Source organism: Lepisosteus oculatus, chromosome 2 (genome assembly GCF_040954835.1).
Source record: "Lepisosteus oculatus isolate fLepOcu1 chromosome 2, fLepOcu1.hap2, whole genome shotgun sequence".
In the NCBI taxonomy this organism is placed as follows: domain Eukaryota; kingdom Metazoa; phylum Chordata; class Actinopteri; order Semionotiformes; family Lepisosteidae; genus Lepisosteus; species Lepisosteus oculatus.
In genome coordinates this window covers 62885531-62903453 of record NC_090697.1, presented here as the reverse complement: position 1 = coordinate 62903453, position 17923 = coordinate 62885531, and the positions used below count along the sequence as shown (strand labels likewise).

Here is a 17923-nt window from a genome sequence, read left to right as displayed (position 1 = left end):
AAAGTTTCAAACCATGACATGGAAACTGGGATTCACTACGATTCCTTGAGACGAATCTTGATGATGGTCGTGAATCAGTGTCTTGCTAGCAACCAAGCAAGAATATTGACTAGTTTGTAACCATTCTTACACTTGATCACTGTTATGTCCCAGTGTGTGATCTGTGTGTGTTTCTTTTGTTATGTTCCACACTGCTGACCTTTGATGGTTCTCCCTTCCCCATTCGCCCACCATTACACCACTGTTCCATATGATGTCATAATCAATCAGCCTCTCAGCCAATCAGACTGCATCTTATTCACTATATAACATGGAGGTTTTCAGGAAGGGAGGCCTTTTGCTTGACTTTGGTCCTGTTTGGTTTTGCTTTGCTTCATTTCGCTTTGGTTATCACTTCGTTTGGCTTTTGCTTCAGCTTTGTTGGTTTGTTGTTTTGGTTTGTGTGTGTATATTTTCATATAGCTTCGGCTTTGTTGTTTTGTTGGTTTCTGTTCGTTTTTTTGTACTTTCGTTTGATTGTGTTTATCCTTGTTTTGCCAATACCTTGCCCTAACACATTATATAGTCAACTTTTGTGTTCATTTGTACCCTGTTCCTGTTGATTACTCTTGTTTTCCTTTATTTGTATTCCTAATTCACTTGTGTTTTTGTGTGAACTTTTGTGTCTAAGGTTAGTTTAGGTTGTTGGGTACATTCTACACACTTAGTTGACTTTGTATACGTCACACTAGTTTAGTACGGGTGGGTGCCATTTGTCTTGTATGGTTTTGGGTAGTCAGTGGAGGTTAGCTAGGGTGTTGAAGACGCCGAAGACTGTGTGTTTTGGGTTTTCTTTTGTAGTCAGGTTAGCTTTCCCTCACTTTCCTAGCCAGCTCCATTTTGTTTGTTATCTTCTTTTCTTTGGCACCACTCTAGTTCCTTACCCGTGTGTTATCTTGTCTTACCACGATAACAGTCACTTATTCAACTTAAAATCATCACTTTTGCACCCACCTTTGTTATCACGCTTCCTAGTCCCTCACCAGAACCCACCTGCTTCCAAAAGAATTATCCTAAATGTTACACCCCTTTACCCCTAGACACCTGGGGTTGTAACAATCACTCATAACACATTCAGTTTAAAAGCAGATCCAAACCTTAACACCAATGCAGATTAAAGTCACAAGGCTCAATACTTAACCTTTCCTTATATGTTTTACAGTACTTATTTAGTAAGTTCGGTCTTGGAAATATGTTTGAGAAAGAAAATGAAAAAAAAAATCCAGTTCAGCTAGGTTTGGTTTACAAATGCCATAGCATCTTAATTTCAATCTACAGCAGAAATGGTTTACTTGAAGACTGCCCTGAGGGATTAATCTTAAATTAAAGGGTTTAAAGGGTCAAGCCTCTAAAGCAATAACTATGAATCTTTCTCTTTTCCAGTTGTTTACCGACCAAAAAGCTAACTTGGGCAGATCGGATGCTCTGTGGTAAATCAGTACATAAAACAAAAGTTAGACTTTTGCCCGTGACTAATGACACAAGCAATCATGAGTTACGACACTGAAATCTTTTTGAAATAAGACTTATAAGACATTTAAAAATGGGTATATATACCGTATGTACAATGGCTCTTGAGAATGCAATGCAGCACAGTTTTTCTGTTTCTATAAATGTAAAAGAGTTTTTGCCTACACCTCCAGATCAGGAAGCATAAACTAGATGGTATAATGAGACTGCATTGAGCTTCTATGCAGCAATTTCCAGCAATACCTGTTTATTCAGCTTTACAGGTTATATTGCATTTCAAAGGAAGAATAAAAACACTTCTTGGTCTCACTTTGAGACTCTTGGTCAGAACAGTTTGTTTTTCTGGAGACCACTTGACTGACTCCAATTAATTACAGCTGGTTTCAAAGCCCTGCCAAGAACTGGTAACCAGTTTTACAGCTGGCATCAGGAGCTAAACAGACCTTTCCTTGGCAGAAAGTCACCATGGGCTTGGTTGGTGCCATCTGGCGTGAACCCAGCTGAGGTGTGGTAGGGGTTAGATGGATCCAAGCCACACAGGCACGGATCAATACCCAACAAATAAACACCCTTAGTGATGGGAGGAGGGTTTTTACTAGGCAGAGAAGGAGATGAAGAGATATAAGTATCATCTGGACAAATGTATTTTAGAAATTTAGTGAGGGGATGAAAAAAAGCTGGACTGAGAAGTGGAGAAAACCCAGATAATTCAGGAAGTCTTCAGAAATAAGTCACAAAAGTGCTGGGGTTCAAAGTTTTCCTGTTATAATATATTTTAAATATTTTATCTGCACATCTAAGCAAAATTACTGAATGTAAGCCTGCAGCTTCTATAGCCTGAAACAGGGCTAACGTTTATTCTATAATGGGAATTTTATTCATGTCTGTGGGTTAAAAGAGAGGAAGGAACAGGTTGAAAGAATAGAATTGAACATATTGTGAGAGTGAAAGGTTTGAATAGCTTAGTGAGATTTTAATTGGGCTTTGAAAATTGAGACAGAATATAATGACACATAATGAAATGGAACGCGGCTTTTAAAGGGAATGCTGTGGTTGATGCATTCAACTAAACCTTTTTTTCCTGTAATACACAATGGCTTGTTGTAAAACAACTCCAGTTTGAGCCAGGAGAGGCAGGAACCTAATTTAATTATACACTTCCTCTCTCAGAGTATCAGATGGTATGAATTAAAATATTAAGTCCTGTTCTTATTTTTACACTGAATTAGGAAACTTGCATTTTTTCTGGCCTTTTAAGCTTTCTCTTTCCTTCCCTTTTTCCCTCTTCCTGTTTTTCTTTCCTTCTCTCTCAGCTTGGCTAGACTGTTTGTAGAGTACTGTATCATGACTATCGGGGGCTGCTTGCCGCAGACTCATCAGCCAGCAGCAGTGGGGCTGATGGCAGCTAATCAATGATGAACATGTTTGTCTATAGACATGTCTGTCTCCTAGTCTACTGGCACAAAGGGGGGGCTTCTCCTTAGCCACTGCTCTGTCCTGTATGCTCCACCATAAGCTTGTTAAAGAACTGGCTTTAGTCTAATACCTACAGACAGAACAGGCAGAATGTCTGGTCAGAGTTGTGTAAGCAGGTACAATGTAGAGAGTTCCATTTTAGGTTCTGCATCTCCCTGCATATCTGTCTGTTTACATTTGCAAAGATAGTTATTAAGTTAACTTATGTGCTAAAGAAAGATGAAAGAAGGACCAATAAAAATAGGGGATGCATTTGTGACAAACAGTGAGGTGTATCTTTTTAACAAACAATATATTTCATAAATCATTTAATTATCTTATGTCTACAACTTCATCTATTTGCCTGTCTGTCAAGAGTAGATACAAGTACTCTAAATAGCCCAATTAAATCCTAAAAAAGTAGAAAAGGGCAATTTAATTGTAGTGCAAACTATAGCTGCCACACATGAGCAGAAGGATGGCACCACAAATTAAGAACACCAGTCACACTTTCCCATAGCTAAGAAAGGGTTCTAGAAAGCATCTATCTAATTTCCTATGAGTTGTTCACCAAATAATCTCATCTATTTATTGAAGGATACCAGGATATGTACCTTCAACAACATGTGTGGATACCCAGTTCCAGCATTTTTTGTGCGAAGAAGTGCCTCCAGTTCTCAGCCTTAATTCTGAATAAAAAAGTATTTTTGCGACCTGCTGCTAATTTGTTTCTCCTTTCAATGTGAAAAGCACATGCAGCCTGCCACAGTACAAAGGTTATACATGATGGAGGTCCTACATATCCACAAAACATCCCCCACTGAGTTGCAAGAAAATGTGTACTTTCTTGGAAAGGTTTCCTCACATATCACATATCAAAAGAATGAACTGTAAAATATTTTAGTGCCGTTGAAATGGGATTTGCAGTAGATAAGTAGAGGAAAGAATGCTTACTCTGCAATTTAATCTGTTTTTCTTTTCTGTAGGGTTACTGTGAGTAAACATACTAAATAGCCCAAATCCTCCAACTGCCTGCCACGGTGATAAGTGATTGCCATGCGAATCCTTTTAAATATTCGAATGCCACAATATAAGGAGTAAATGTGTCTGATTGGGCCAGCCACTAGATGCCGCCAAAATGACCTCCAAACTGATTTAAACACTTCACTTGGTGTAATGATTTTAAATTATTAAGGAATGCACAATTTTACCAGGGGGTAATGTGTATATAAGGGTGTGTCATTGTAGGAGTTGAGACTAGTCAGGACACTGGTTGAGAGTCAGTTGGAATGAGGGTAGGAGTTTGGAGCAGTTTGCAATAATCATGAGTAACTGTTAGAGTAGTTGAGGGGTAGTGGTAACTACCCTCTCTAAAGCTATTATTGTTTGTAATTTTGTACAATTGGTTAAAAGATATTTACAAGTGAAGCCAAAGAAACCAATTGGTTCTTCATATGCATTAGAGATAGGAGAGCTGAGGTTTGTGCAAAGGTTTGCTGCTTCCACAAGCACAAGTCTATCACAACAGAAATTCCCCTTTTACATGCTAAAAACATAAAATATTAGTTAAACCTATATATCATACTAGTGGTTGATATGGAAGATGAATAGAAACTGTATTTCTATGTGTGCAGGAGAGGAATGTGACCTACTGTACTTACCCACACAGTCACACATAGGGAACTCTGACTGGGCATCCTTGGCTGGGGTATCCAGCAAGCTCTTGGTAGGGGTGTCCAGGTAGCGCAGGGGTGACTCCAGAAACCCACTGAGTGATGGTGTGAGGGGGGGTTCATTCTTTGTGGGGGTCTCATCTTCAGTGGAAAAGCAGGCCGTAGTGGACAGCACAGTGATACCGCCTGAGGATTCAACCTTTATCTTCTTAACTGGGGAATGAGGGCTAGAGAAAGGGATGGTAAAGGGGTCTTCCAAGACTCTGTGTTGTTGCTGCTGTAGAAGGGCCTCTTGGAGTGGCTGGGGCACTGAGGGACAACCTATCCCCTGAGGTGGTGCCCCAACTTCCCCCCTATCCTCCTGTACTAGAGGATTGGCAGGGACTACACCCAAGGTTGTGCTCTTCTCTCCATCCACTTCCATCTTCACTAACATTTCTTCTCCTGGCAGACCAAGGACATTGGGCATTTGCAAAGCACCGTTAGCAGAAGCCAGACCTGAAGAGTCTTCAGAATCAATGGCTTGTCCTGAGTTAGAGTTAGAGTTAGGCTGAGGCTCCTGCACTGGAGCCCGGATTGTGACTGGGGCTTGGGCTTTAGTTTGAATCTGGGTCTGGGTTTGGGAAGGGACCGCCACACGGTCTTCAAGCTCTGCCTCAAACTGCCTGATCAGCTCCTCAAATTTGTCATCTATGGAATTCAAACCATCAGGAGCAGAGCTGGAAATCCCTGAAGCTGACAGGCTGGTGCTATTCAATGGCTCTTCTGGGATGTTCAGCCCGGAACTGGCCTGAGCTGTCCTGCCTTCACTGTTGAGAGAAAGGCCATCAGAGCTCAAAGAAGGCTGGGATGTAGGAGCTGGGGGGGTAGAGGTGGACTCTGGGATACAGGAAGATAGCTGGGAATTATTCACACTTCCGCTCTGCAAAGATACAGACTGACCAAAGGCTTGGACAGCCAAGCCCAGTGCAGTAGAAGTAGGAGTAGTAGTAGAAGCACTAGCACTATTCAAAATTGATTCCTGAGTGTTGCTCTCAGCCAAATGACCCACCACTGCATGATGATCTAGGTAACTATTGACCAGGAAGGGGTCCTCAGGCAAAATGTGTCGGAGCCCTTCCTGCCTGGCCACTGTTGATACCGCTGGTGTGGTAGTGGGGCTCTCTTCCAGCTTTCGTGGTTTTTGCACGGTTATCTGGAACTGTGGGAGGAAGGGGGGGATGGAAGCTTTCTGTTTGGGCTTCTTGATTATAATCTGTTTGGGCTTAGTTAATTGGGGCATCTGTGGCTGCAAGCCCAAAAGGGCCTGCTGTTGTTTAAGATATTGAGACGTTTGGCTAGTCTTCTTCTTTTTTATTTCCTTGAGCTCTTGCTTTATACTCAAGTCTCCTCCAGGATGGGGCCACCATTTCCTGAGGTCCTGAAAGCTGGAGGGCAGAGCTGAGGTCTGGTCTGACTGGTCCTGGAAGAGACTCCTCTTGTGGTTAAGGTGCTGCTGCAGAGCAACCTGGGTCTTGTGGTGAATAGCACTGCCTGGAGACATGGGGTGTCTTGATTGCTGCCCATTGGCCATCCCATAAAATTTTCCTGGAAAGTCTCCCTCACTGAAGGGCTCCTGTTTAATTCTGGCCACTGATGCGCCTTTGTCCTTTACTTGTTCATTATGCAGTTGAGGGTGTTGCTGTTGTAGCATTTCTGGGATCTTGTTAGAAGACTTACCGATGTACTTCCCACTCGTGTCACCTAACAGTTGCTGCAACTCAGACATGGGGTCACAGCCAGGAAAGCTGGGCTGTTGGGAGTTCAGCATCATCCAATTATTGACTGGTTTTCTGGGCTTCTCACAACTGCTCTGCCACTGAACCTGGGTATTTCCTGGCAGGGGCTGGGAGCTGGGGCCTGAGTGAGCAAACGGAGAGACAGAGGGATGAGGAGATGCACGGTGGTGCTGGCTTTGTTGGCTGTTGGTCACAGCAGAAGCAGTAGAAGAATTAGCAGGGTGGTGCAGTGGAGAGTCATCTTGGGGCTGGATTTTGTGGTGTCCCCGGGATTGGTTACCTTGCAGGGCTGAAGAGCTTGTAAAGAACTGGGCCTGATGGGGAAGCAAGTGGGAGTTTCCATGGTTTGATGAGGTTGGATATTGGATGGACTGTTGGGAGCTCAGGTCAGCATTCATGGGAGATATAGAAGAGGGAGGGGCTGGTGTAGAGGACTGGTCTCTAGAACCACAAGTTGTGAGTGAGGAAGAGATGGGACCACCGGAAGACTGGAATCCATTACCATGATTAGGATAACGATGATAATGATTATGGTGATTTTGATAGAAAAGGTGGTTTGCTGATGAAGACTCCCCAGGTGGTACCACTGTCTGGGGCACTGTTGAGGAGAGCTGGGTAAGCGCCTCTATTGCGATGGCTGTTTGCAGGCTGATGTTCTTCTCCTTAGCAATGGACAGCACGCTTGGAGAGTAAGGCAGGGGGGCTTCTGGATGGACAGCCTGGTCTTCAGCATTCACGGTGTCTGGGGGCACCGGAGTTGAAGCGGAAAGGGGCAAGGGGCACTGGGAGGCCCTGTTAAGAGGCTGTGGTTGGGGGCTAGTATTTGGAGCAGAACACTGTTGCTCATCCCCTGTAGCCAGTTTAATTTTTTTCTCAAGCCACTCCAAGTAATCTGGACACTCAGGGCCATCACAGTTGCAGTTGGGTGGCTTTGTGCCGTGCTTGGCTAGTTTCAGAGCCATTTGCAAGGTGTTCAAGTCTTCAGTACAGCCATGTCCAGTTCCCACACTTCCTCCCTTTGCCTCTGTTTTCCCACGACTGACACCACCTGTGTTCATTTCTTGGTTGAATTTCTCATATAGATGCATGGTCTGTAGCTCTGCCATGCCTATGCCTGCAGTGCTATATGGAGGCAGCATGGACACTGGAGTGGTGGAAAAGGCAACCAAATTCCTGGCATCTTCCATGTCCACATCATTGTGTGTAGCACCAGCAAAAGTGCTTGTAGTAGTGGCAGTAGAGTCTGTGGTACAAGGCAAATCTGGGTGAGCCTCCTGATTGTCCCAGCATCCATTGGCTGGGTTCTGCTGGTGTTCTCGCAGGAGATGTGGTGGCACCATCTTTTTGGCCTCTTCTGTCCAGGCCTGTTGAGCTCCCTCTGTGAATGCAAGTGTACTGTTCACCTCCTCCTGTCCATCTCTGCCCTCCTCCTCCTCACTTGGCTGCCTGCTGGCCCCATTTACGAGGCCCAGGTTCAGCCCATTTTCCTCTCCGTGGTCACTTGACCCAACTTCCATCTGGCCTCTTCTGGGGCCATCCACTGAACCCACCCTGGAACCTGTCTGTAGAGAAAAAGAGAAAGAGTTAGGCCCACAATCAAAGAAGCAAAGTTTGACTTCATTCCTTCATGACAGGTGAACTTTGAGAAGTATATAAAGACACAAGGCACAGGATGCAAGCTCTTTTTTCAGCCTGTAAGGAAACTTTTAGGACTGTAGTCTTATATTTAAGTTAACCTTATAAATCAGACATCTCCAATTTGAGTCTGAGCTACGTCATTAGGCAGCTGTGAATGATTTCTGAAAACACACCACACAACTGGCTTCACACCATCAAAGTTGAATGGGCTTGTGATAGCCAGGACACACAACCTTGTGATGAATTCATGACTCTAATCATAAGTGTATAAAAGGATAAATAATACATCATTCATTTTCTTAAAAAAAATAAAGAGAACATTGTTGTGACTATTCTTTTAAGTATTTTCTTACACTGAGAATTAAAACAAATATCACTATCATAATTGTTTTCAGTATCATTTTGATTAATTGATGCTACATGACTGAACTTGAAGCTTATTTGAATGTTGCATTAAATTACCTCATTAGCATGGAAGTTGACTAAGAAATTATTTAATCTGTGGAACGTCTAGCCTAGTGAAATTCAAGAAATCTTTCACTTATGAAGAAAACAGGACCTCTGTATCATTGGCACATTAAGACTGGATTAAATGAGTGCATTGTCGCTCGTCATCTGCAGTGTTCAAAACCAGCAACATCTAACCTGGCAAGACAACTAAACAACTGTCAGTCCACGACTGGGTAGACAACATGTCACAACACCTCACCATGCTCAATAGGGAAGTCCATGTCAGATGGTCTTATCAAGAGTATCTTCCTGCTACAGAACTCCATGTGCAGTTTTTGCTGGTAACCTAACTGCATGATGTACACATCTACATCCTGAATGCATAGTAACAACTTTCTCATGACATAAGAAAGTGATAGGTGGTTGCCCTACCTGCCAGACTTAAGAACCATTGAATATTTGTGAAACCAACTGGGATGATATATGGCATCTAGGGCTCAGAGACCAGTGAAAAGACACATGCTTATCCGGGCTCTATGAGAGGAATGGGATGGGAATCCCTCAAAACAGCACCTGCAGCCTGGTGCAAAGCATGTATTGCAAAAGTATTGCTATTACTGGAAACATATTCTACTAGGGCCTATGGGGAGGCAATACAATCATATCACACTGAAGAGGCTCACATAACAAAAAAAAAGTTAAAAAAAATTAGAAAAGTAATTAGCGAATGCTCTGATGGAACTGGCCACGAGTGTTATCAATTCGTAGGAGTATAAAGAGGCCAGTCAAAGAGAGAGCCACAGTCTGCTTACAGTCTCATGCAGAGAAGGTCCTCGTATTAGTACTGACAGAGAGGGAGGAGCTGCCCGATGCTGAAGCAGCAATACAAGAGAGACCCTTTCCCCTTGCTCGTGAGTAGACATAAATAAGGGACACCTGTGCTGAGGCGATAGACATGGAGTAGGGAACACACGCAAGGAGAACATTCAACTATACAGCTGAGGAAAAGAACACAGAAAGAGAGACCTGGGAATTGAAAGCTTGGGATGGCATGATGGAGAGTAAAGCCAGAAAGGATGGAGAGAGCGAGAGACAGATATTTTCCTCCTACAAAGCTCCAGCACAAACTGGTGACTAAAGGAAAAGCTCTCTTCTCTGACAGGGTATGAAATTAAAGCTACAACACTGGAGGAGATTGTCAGGGCTGTGGCAGGGCTTTTTTGTGGACAAAAAAGCAGTCTTTGCCAGAGAACCCTGCTGAGTGGAAGAGAGGTCGGCAGCGAGAGCACACTTCATAGCACAGGAGTCGGAAGGCAGAGAAATCTTCAGTGTGTTCCACTGAGAGCAAGCTCTGTCTCAGGATGAACCAGAGAAGAAAGATGAGTTCCCTGGCAGGGCTGAGATCCTGACTGAAGATCTCTGAGGGGTTAAAGAAACCAATGCGGTAAGAGAAAGGGGAAACCCTGGTGTGAGAGAGAGTCTGAAACTGAGAGAAGCCCTGCCACAGGGAAACCCAAGAGTAATTGTAGAAGCTTAGTGTATCACACTAAGTTTGAGGTCCAGTTCTGGAGGAGACAATTTTTTTAACTTAGGGATGGAAGTACAGTCTCCCAGTGTTAAAAGAACTTTCCGGGGCCACAAAAACAAATGCAACCACGGGTCAGCTAAAACAGCAGAAAAGAATTTGGGTAGGCAGGGAACAACGAGTCATAAATGTGGTGAAATATCAGAGTGGGCTGTGACACGCACACTCCTCCTTATGAGCAATGACTTTCATGTTAATCGACATAATGAACTTACTTACATCATGTCTGTTTTAACAGACTGTCAGTGCACTCGCAGCTGTGCACAACATGCTGCCATTTTCCTGCTAAAAACTGTTAATTTTCTGAAGTTTATGTTGTATGGCTTTTTGATGATCAATTTATATTGCAAACCATGAATCCACAAATTTAATAATACAGAATAAAATAATACTTTTATCAAATTAAAACATTTGGGCTATACTAGTATACTAGTTTATTAGAGTCAAAATGTATAATGTACAATGTAAAATGTAATGTGAACTGAGGCTTTTCTAGAATATGAATGGTTTACTCTGAGAAATAATTAAAATATATGGGAAATGGCAAGCTGTTAATCAAAACTTTCATTTTTACTTTAAGGACCATGCCTGCTTACACTTTTAATGTCTTTCCTAATATACCCACTGAAGTGAGCCTGTTATGGATGGTAAGGACCTTAGCAAAAGAACAACTAACGAGCACAGATCTAGAGGATCTTGAAAAAAACATAACCTCATCGCACATGTTATAACAATGCCCTACATCCCATTTTTAATTTCCTTCCCTTGTCACTTTACCTTCACAGCTCACCAGCTTTTTAAAGGTTGTGGTTCAAAGATAGAAGACCTGTTAACAAGAGTCGCCCCTTGCAAGAACTAGCTATGCCCCAGTCTCTCTAGTTTGTCACCCTGAGCAACTCAGAGGACCTTCTTATTCCCCAGCAGCACATGTTGAGATATTGTACTTGTTATAGTCTCTGTAAGTCACTTTGGATATTGTTATATTAATATTAGAAACAGTAGTACCTACTACTAATATGCCTTTGAGTTTGGTATGCAATAGCAGACTACTGGTCTACTAAGGTATTACACTTTGCTCCACTTCAGTTCAATTCGTTTGCACTCTGCACAGGCTAAACAGGCTCCAGTGCGAACGGATGAGGGTTATCTTCGATCAGCTTATGTATACTTCAACATCGTAGGAGGTGAAAATTAAAGCAAGGTAAGCTTGTGGGTGTAGAAGATGTGTATCATGATAAATAAATTGCCCCTTCTCCCTTATTTACAGGAGTATGCAAAATTAAAGAAGAACACACACATGCACACAGACAAGCACAAACTGCCAAAGTCAAAGATTAGACTTTTCCAGTACACAATACTCAACCTTAGTTAATAAAGAATGATTGCAACATCCATCCCATTGCAATAGTGCAGGTTACAACAGGAGTCCATCATTGTTAGCTTCACCGTAGGCATGTTTCTTGTCCTGACTTTAACTTATATATAGATGTGTGAATAGATAAGAATTATTGATAAGGACAAGGATATAATATGCATGTATTATGTGCATGGTATTCACAAAACTAGGCTATGCTTTTCTTGGTTGAAGTGATTTTGAGAAGTCAGCAACCCTTAAAATCACTATAGGAAAAAATGCATATATTACATCTGATGGAAAGATCAATAAATCCAGCCACAAATAAATCTGAACAGAAATCTTAAAAATCTGCCACTAAATTTTATCACACTTAAATTCTTCCTACAGCTTAAATGTACTGTATAGTGTTTTTTCTAACAACTTGAAACCGAAAAAAGGGTTTTACATGACTTCTGATCCATTCCATATGATTGGTATCCATTCTCTTGTAAGTTTACAGTCCAGGTTTTACATTTTTCCAGAATAAGTTGCTATCTGCAATACCATTGTTTCTCTCTGGATAGTATCCATTTTTCCTGTTTGATAAGTCCAGTCCACGATTTTACTCTCTCTGTTTCCCTTGGGATCTGACATGGATTCAGAATCTATTAGCTAATGCTGCCTTCTCGCTGCCGAGCTAGGATGACAGTAGGGTATTCATCACCTCTTATTAGCACACACAGATACAGAGAGATATGTGGAGACAGGGATAGGCTGTGGTAACCAGCAGAAGCTTTCAAGCCTGGCAACTTGCAACTGTGATTTTCTTCCAGATCTTTAAGGTAACAGGATCCTGTAGTTAATATTTCAAGCACAAAAGCACTAGTTCCTTTGAAGATTGATACAGCAGAATTTGAGGTGTGTGTTAATCTGGTTGCCATATGGATTTGAGGCAAATACACATATTTAAAAAAAGTCTCCTTTAAAGATATTATTATTACAATCAAGTCCATGCAAATGTATTAATTAATGAGTCTACTGACCAACTTCAATTTTGCCTAAATCCTCACAAGGTTGATCATGAAGCTCTGAGTAAGTATATAATTTATCAGTACATCAAAAAAGGCTAAAGGTAAAACATCCCTCAATAATAAGGTTAAATTATGGCTGCTCAACAACATATAGGTTTGAAAGACAAAGCTGTTTGGAAAATGACACAGTCTCCTTTCACTGCTCGCTACCCAAAGAGGAAGAGATGTGTAACAAACCACTATTTCTTGACATACAAGATATTTGGAGAAAGACCCAGTAGTGTGTTTCTAAAGCAATAACCTGCAAACCCCAGGATGTAAAAAAGAATGTATGAAACAAATAGGGAACCATGATGTATAGGAAATGGCAAAATAGATTAGAAAACTGAAATGTATGAAACAATATAATTTTCATGAACCAAGCAAATATAAATTACATGTCAAAAAAAGAAAAAAAATGTTTCTTCTGTGGAGACTTCTTCAGGTGTATGAGCTTGTACACACTTGAAGAACTTAATACAGTTGAAATATTGCTATTTCTTCTTTTTACTTTTCAGCCCTGCTAGTTTTTGTGCTCCTTGTACACTGAGAAAACCCCACTCTTAACTCTCAGATTGTTCACAGAATTAAGAAGGTCTGTACAGTTTTCTCTAAGATCTACTGTGCTGTCCTAACAATTGAATGAGACTTGCCACCATCTGTTACTCTCAAAACCTTGTTTATTATTATGTATTATGATAGGTTGCTTTTATAGATTACACTGGACAAATAAAGTACAGTATGAATATATCTCCACCACACCATTTGTACACAACATGCAAATCCTGGCTAACGTTCACCGACAGGCATTGTTTAAAAATTTTAAAAGCAAATAAAATGGCTGGCCATGACGAAGAATCCCCTTAATCATTAAAAAGTCTAACTTTTTTCTTGTAAAGGAGCAAGTCTTTTTCCTTGATGCAAATCTGAAAAGAAAATTAGGAAAGGTGAGTGGAAATAGTGGGCACCTCTATTATGGCTGCCTTCAATCCAAGATGTTGAATCTGACACTGCTGGGACAATTCAGCAAACTGATAAATGAAATTCTGGCACTGTATGGCCGCTCAGCAACAATCAACCACGATGGGCCTTACAGTGTCTAAGTTGTGAACAACTGCACAAGGCAGGATACACCCTGGATCAGACACCAGCCCATTGAAGTGCACACACAGACACAAACAAGCACACCCTCACACCAGGCACGGTTTTCCCAGAAGCCAATTAACCTGCCAGTATATATTTCGACTGTGGAAGGAACCTGGAACACCTAGAAGAAGCCCATGTGAACACGACAAGAACATACAAACTCGACACAAATGGCTCCCCAGGAATTGAACCCAGGGCCCCATTACTGCAAGGCAGAAAGGCTAATCACTGTGAAACTGTGTAACCTGTTTGTAGATACAACATGAAAAATAAAAATACAACATGAAAAAACTATATATTAAAAATATAAGAATATATCAAAAGATCTACTGCACCTGTGATATATTTATCAGTATTCTGAAGCTGTGCATGATATATGAAGTCAATCCTACTCAATACTGCTATGTTCTTAACTGCTCTGTTCTCTTGATCTTGGGCTGCAATTGTAGTCTTTTGGTCAAAGCTGCTCATTTTATTATGGTATGGAACTGTACAGTATACAGTGTATATATACAATAGATACACACCTACACGTACATGGATTTCAAAACTTCTTTGCTCTGTATGTGAGGTTAGTATCTCATATCCTTCTCCAGTCACTAACATGTTCACCATTCATTCTCATGGTTTACTCTCCCTCTTTCTTTCTGCTTTTGTTGAGATCAATACATATTATTAAAAAAACTCTGGGCAGGACTCCAAGGGCAGTAAAGGCAATGTGTTCTGAGCCCCTGTGCTGCAAATATTGATCACAGCTGTACTTCCATTTATTGGAAAAGTAGTGAAGAGCTGTGGAAAGAGATGGAGATGGTGGAGCTGTGCAGCACTGCAGAAAAAAAGGACCATCAGGAACATTCAGCACGACCACAATAAGCCAGAATAAGCCATTCTGATGCAGTGAGAAACCTAGCAGAACTCTGCAGTGTGCACTGACCGAAATACTGAGACAGTATAATACAGACAACCAAGCAGTGGAGATTAACAACACAACAAGAAATGTTTTATTCAACATACTCTTTATTGTGTTATTCACTTCTCATGCATTCCTGTTTCTAGTTTAATAATAATAATACTATTTATTTAGTTAATATGTAGTGCCTTATCACAGTACATCATCTCAAAAAACAATACAATAAAACTATCAAATAAAAGACTCAGTATAGAATTGACCAAAGTACAGACTTCATCAAATCAATTGCTTACACAAATTTAAACAGTAAGTTAAACAGAATTAAAGGATATACCTGTAAGTTAGTTTTAAAACAGGCTTTGAAAGCGCTAACTGACAAGATCTGATATGGACTCGGAGATCACTCCACAACCCTGGAGCAACAGTCTCTGTTTACATCATGTCTTCCCCAATTAAAAATTTCTTATTTCTTATTTTCTTTTTCTTGGATTCTGTGGATGGGATGACAAAGGGCCAGCCTGTTGCTGGCAGCATGGCCTACTGACCTAGTGCGCACTGCCTCCTGTTTCCTGTGTCTGCAGTATAGGCACACAGTTCGGTTCACAAAGGGAAGACAAGCCACACACAACCACTCGCAAAGCCTCCAGCAGCATCTGCCTGGCCTGCACCTCTGCTGCTCCACTTGCGCATCAGTTACTATTACAAATGGATATCACGTTGAATTGTGTTATACTGTATAGCTAGTTTTAGAAAACCTAAAAAAATGTAACAAAATTGACAAGAGAATCCAGGACCTCTGGATACTCCTGGTAAGTTATTAAACTGAATGATCAGCAAACATCAGAGGCAGATCAAGGAAGGTTAAAAAAGATTTTACCAGTTAGCCATAATCAGAGTAAAGTCTTCAGCGCAGACACAATGCTTTCTGGGAATTACAGAACATTAACCTGGTCTGAACTTTAACCCAGTCTCCTGGAGCAATGAACCTCCCCGTCAGCCAACACTCTCATCTGGTTTTGTTTTGGCTGTTGCTGTTTTAACCTGCAGGTTCTTTGCTGTAAACTCTGTGCTGCTGTTCTCTGCTTTAACCTGTCTTTGTCCTAAGGACATTTCTTCTTACATAAAGACATTTGCACTGTAAGTTAATTCAGTTCTCTTCACTTACATCTTTATTGGCCAGCAGGTTACCAACCAAAATATTCAATTATGATGAATGGACATTTTAGAGGAAACATGAGAAGCCTGTAATGTCTGAACGTGCCCCGGATAGATTGAGAAGTCAAATAACTTAAATTGGTCATTTTCAGTTCACAAAAGCTTTCACTAATCAACTCTATAAATTACTTCTGGGAAACAACATTGCAAGACGAGGGTGACTTACTAATTAACACAAGGCAACAGAAAATTGTAATGGGACCTGCAAAATTGAAGAAATAAAAATAATTAATGTTATTTGGTCTTCATTTTAGGAGAACTAGGATCCCCAGCTCTGGTTTTTGAGATTCCCAATCCAGTTATTCTTAAAGGTCACCCTATGCTCCCTGTTATTCAAAGAATAGAAACACCTGATCAGTTAAGTAATGTTTCACTGAAGGGAACACTGCTTGTTGAGATCTGAAAAATATTCTGATTTTTGTTCCCAAATATTTCTAAATTCTGCATAGTAATTACCGCCTCTTTAATTGATCATAATTAAATTGAATCAGGACTATAGTCAAATAGATTAATTAAGGGTTACGTATAAAACCTGCTAGACAGGGGCTGTCCAAAAGTAGGGCTGAAGACAGCTGTAGTAGAACCTTGTTGCAATTCAGCAAATTCAGCTCAACTAGCTCATTTATTTAAGATTAGAGGACACTTGGAAAACCTTCTGTGTCTCAAAGCATCCTGTTAATCTGGGAGTAGCTGTCTGCTTTACCTTTTTCTACAGTTTATGTTACTTATGATGAAAGTCTGTGCTTTGATGCCATCAACCCTTAGTTCCATTTTGTAGCATGGTGGCATCCTCACCTGCTGCAGCTCTGCCATGTTTTAAACATCCAGCAAGAACCAGGGACAGCCTAATCCAGAACTTCAAATGGGTGGTATTGACCACTGATTTCAGTATTAAAGTCTGTGCGATATTTAATGGAACTTGAAAGGGAAGCACACTTATTGATCTGCATTGTTTTTTTGCAAACACTAGAGAAACTGAGATGCAGGGAACGTGTCACCTTACTGACAGGACAGAGTTAAAAAAACTCCAGGGCAAACATTTGATCCACTGCTTCTAACTTCCCATTTAAAACAGTTTATTTTTCCTGTAGAAATTAAAAGGTTGATAGCTTTTTTTCCAGATTCACACATCATGACAAAAAAAAAAGACAAAAACTCTGCTCTACAATCAAAATCATTACTAAGCTTTGTGCCATGTTAGGGCAGGAATGAGTTAAAGTCCAGGGCTGGAGTTAAAGTCTAATCTTTTCCACGCTTTGCAGAATTATACAGCAATGAATCTAAATCACAAACCTGTAAGCTACAAGTTTCCTAAGGCTTGTCTTACTAAATGTGAGACCTTAGGACTTGCTTTGCCATTTTGCTAATTGTTGGAGAAGACTGCCATCCAGACCAATCTACTGGTGTTGCAGGTATACACAGATATACAGACAGGGTGAGAGAAAGAGAGTAGGACATGGAGGAAATATGGTTTTATAGACAGTGAAGGGTAAAAAGGGGAGTTTGTAACACAATAAACATAGAGATCTAAGACTGATAAGGAGGCATGGAGAACAAAGCAGAGATACAGAAGAAAAAAGACTGATAGAAAGAATGTGACGAAGAACCTAGGAAGTACAGAAGAACAAAGCTCTCTCCTCTCTCTGGTTCTCTCATGCCTCTGTTTCCGTTCACTATGCCAACCTCTTCGTGCGCACACACATACAGCACAGCAGCGCTCTCTTTCTTGCCCTCCTATTCACCGCCGCCCCCATCCCGTTCTCATCACTGCATCATCACAGTGCGCCGCGCAACACACAGCACACACCACTAGAACGCCTCCCAGCAAGTCAGGGTATAGCCCTGCCACTGGACCCGAGAACCGGGTAGAGAAGCCAGGGACACAGGTACAGAATGAAGAAGGAGAAGGAGGAAGAGAGCGGGAGAGAGAGACTCACACCAAAAAGGAGAGAGAGAGAGCCATGAGGTGAAGTGCCCAGCTGAGCTGAGGTAGGCAGCATTCAAAGACCGTTGCTATAGTTAGCAGGAGTGGGAGTTGGATGCGCCAGTCTGGAGTTAGAGAACTTTTTTAGCCTTTTATGCATGTGATTTACACACCCACATGTTTTTAAATGTGGTCACACACAAATGCTCACGTGTGATATCTCTTTTTTCCTAT

General features: G+C 41.3%; 1 protein-coding gene and 1 long non-coding RNA gene across 7 annotated transcripts in view; one reads left to right on the top strand and one right to left on the bottom strand.

Annotated features, from left to right (window-relative positions):
- tet3 (tet methylcytosine dioxygenase 3) overlaps window positions 1-17923 on the bottom strand; it is a 76584-nt gene that overhangs the window by 20119 nt on the left and 38542 nt on the right. For all 6 annotated transcript variants that reach the window (XM_015345117.2, XM_015345133.2, XM_015345143.2 and 3 more), the window contains one exon: window positions 4626-7977. In XM_015345117.2, coding sequence (XP_015200603.2) covers window positions 4626-7977 — 3352 coding nt within the window. The remainder of the gene's footprint in view (window positions 1-4625; window positions 7978-17923) is intronic.
- LOC107077123 (uncharacterized) overlaps window positions 17573-17923 on the top strand; it is a 38598-nt gene continuing 38247 nt past the window's right edge. The window contains exon 1 of the long non-coding RNA XR_001478237.2: window positions 17573-17754. This is a non-coding gene — a long non-coding RNA (uncharacterized lncRNA). The remainder of the gene's footprint in view (window positions 17755-17923) is intronic.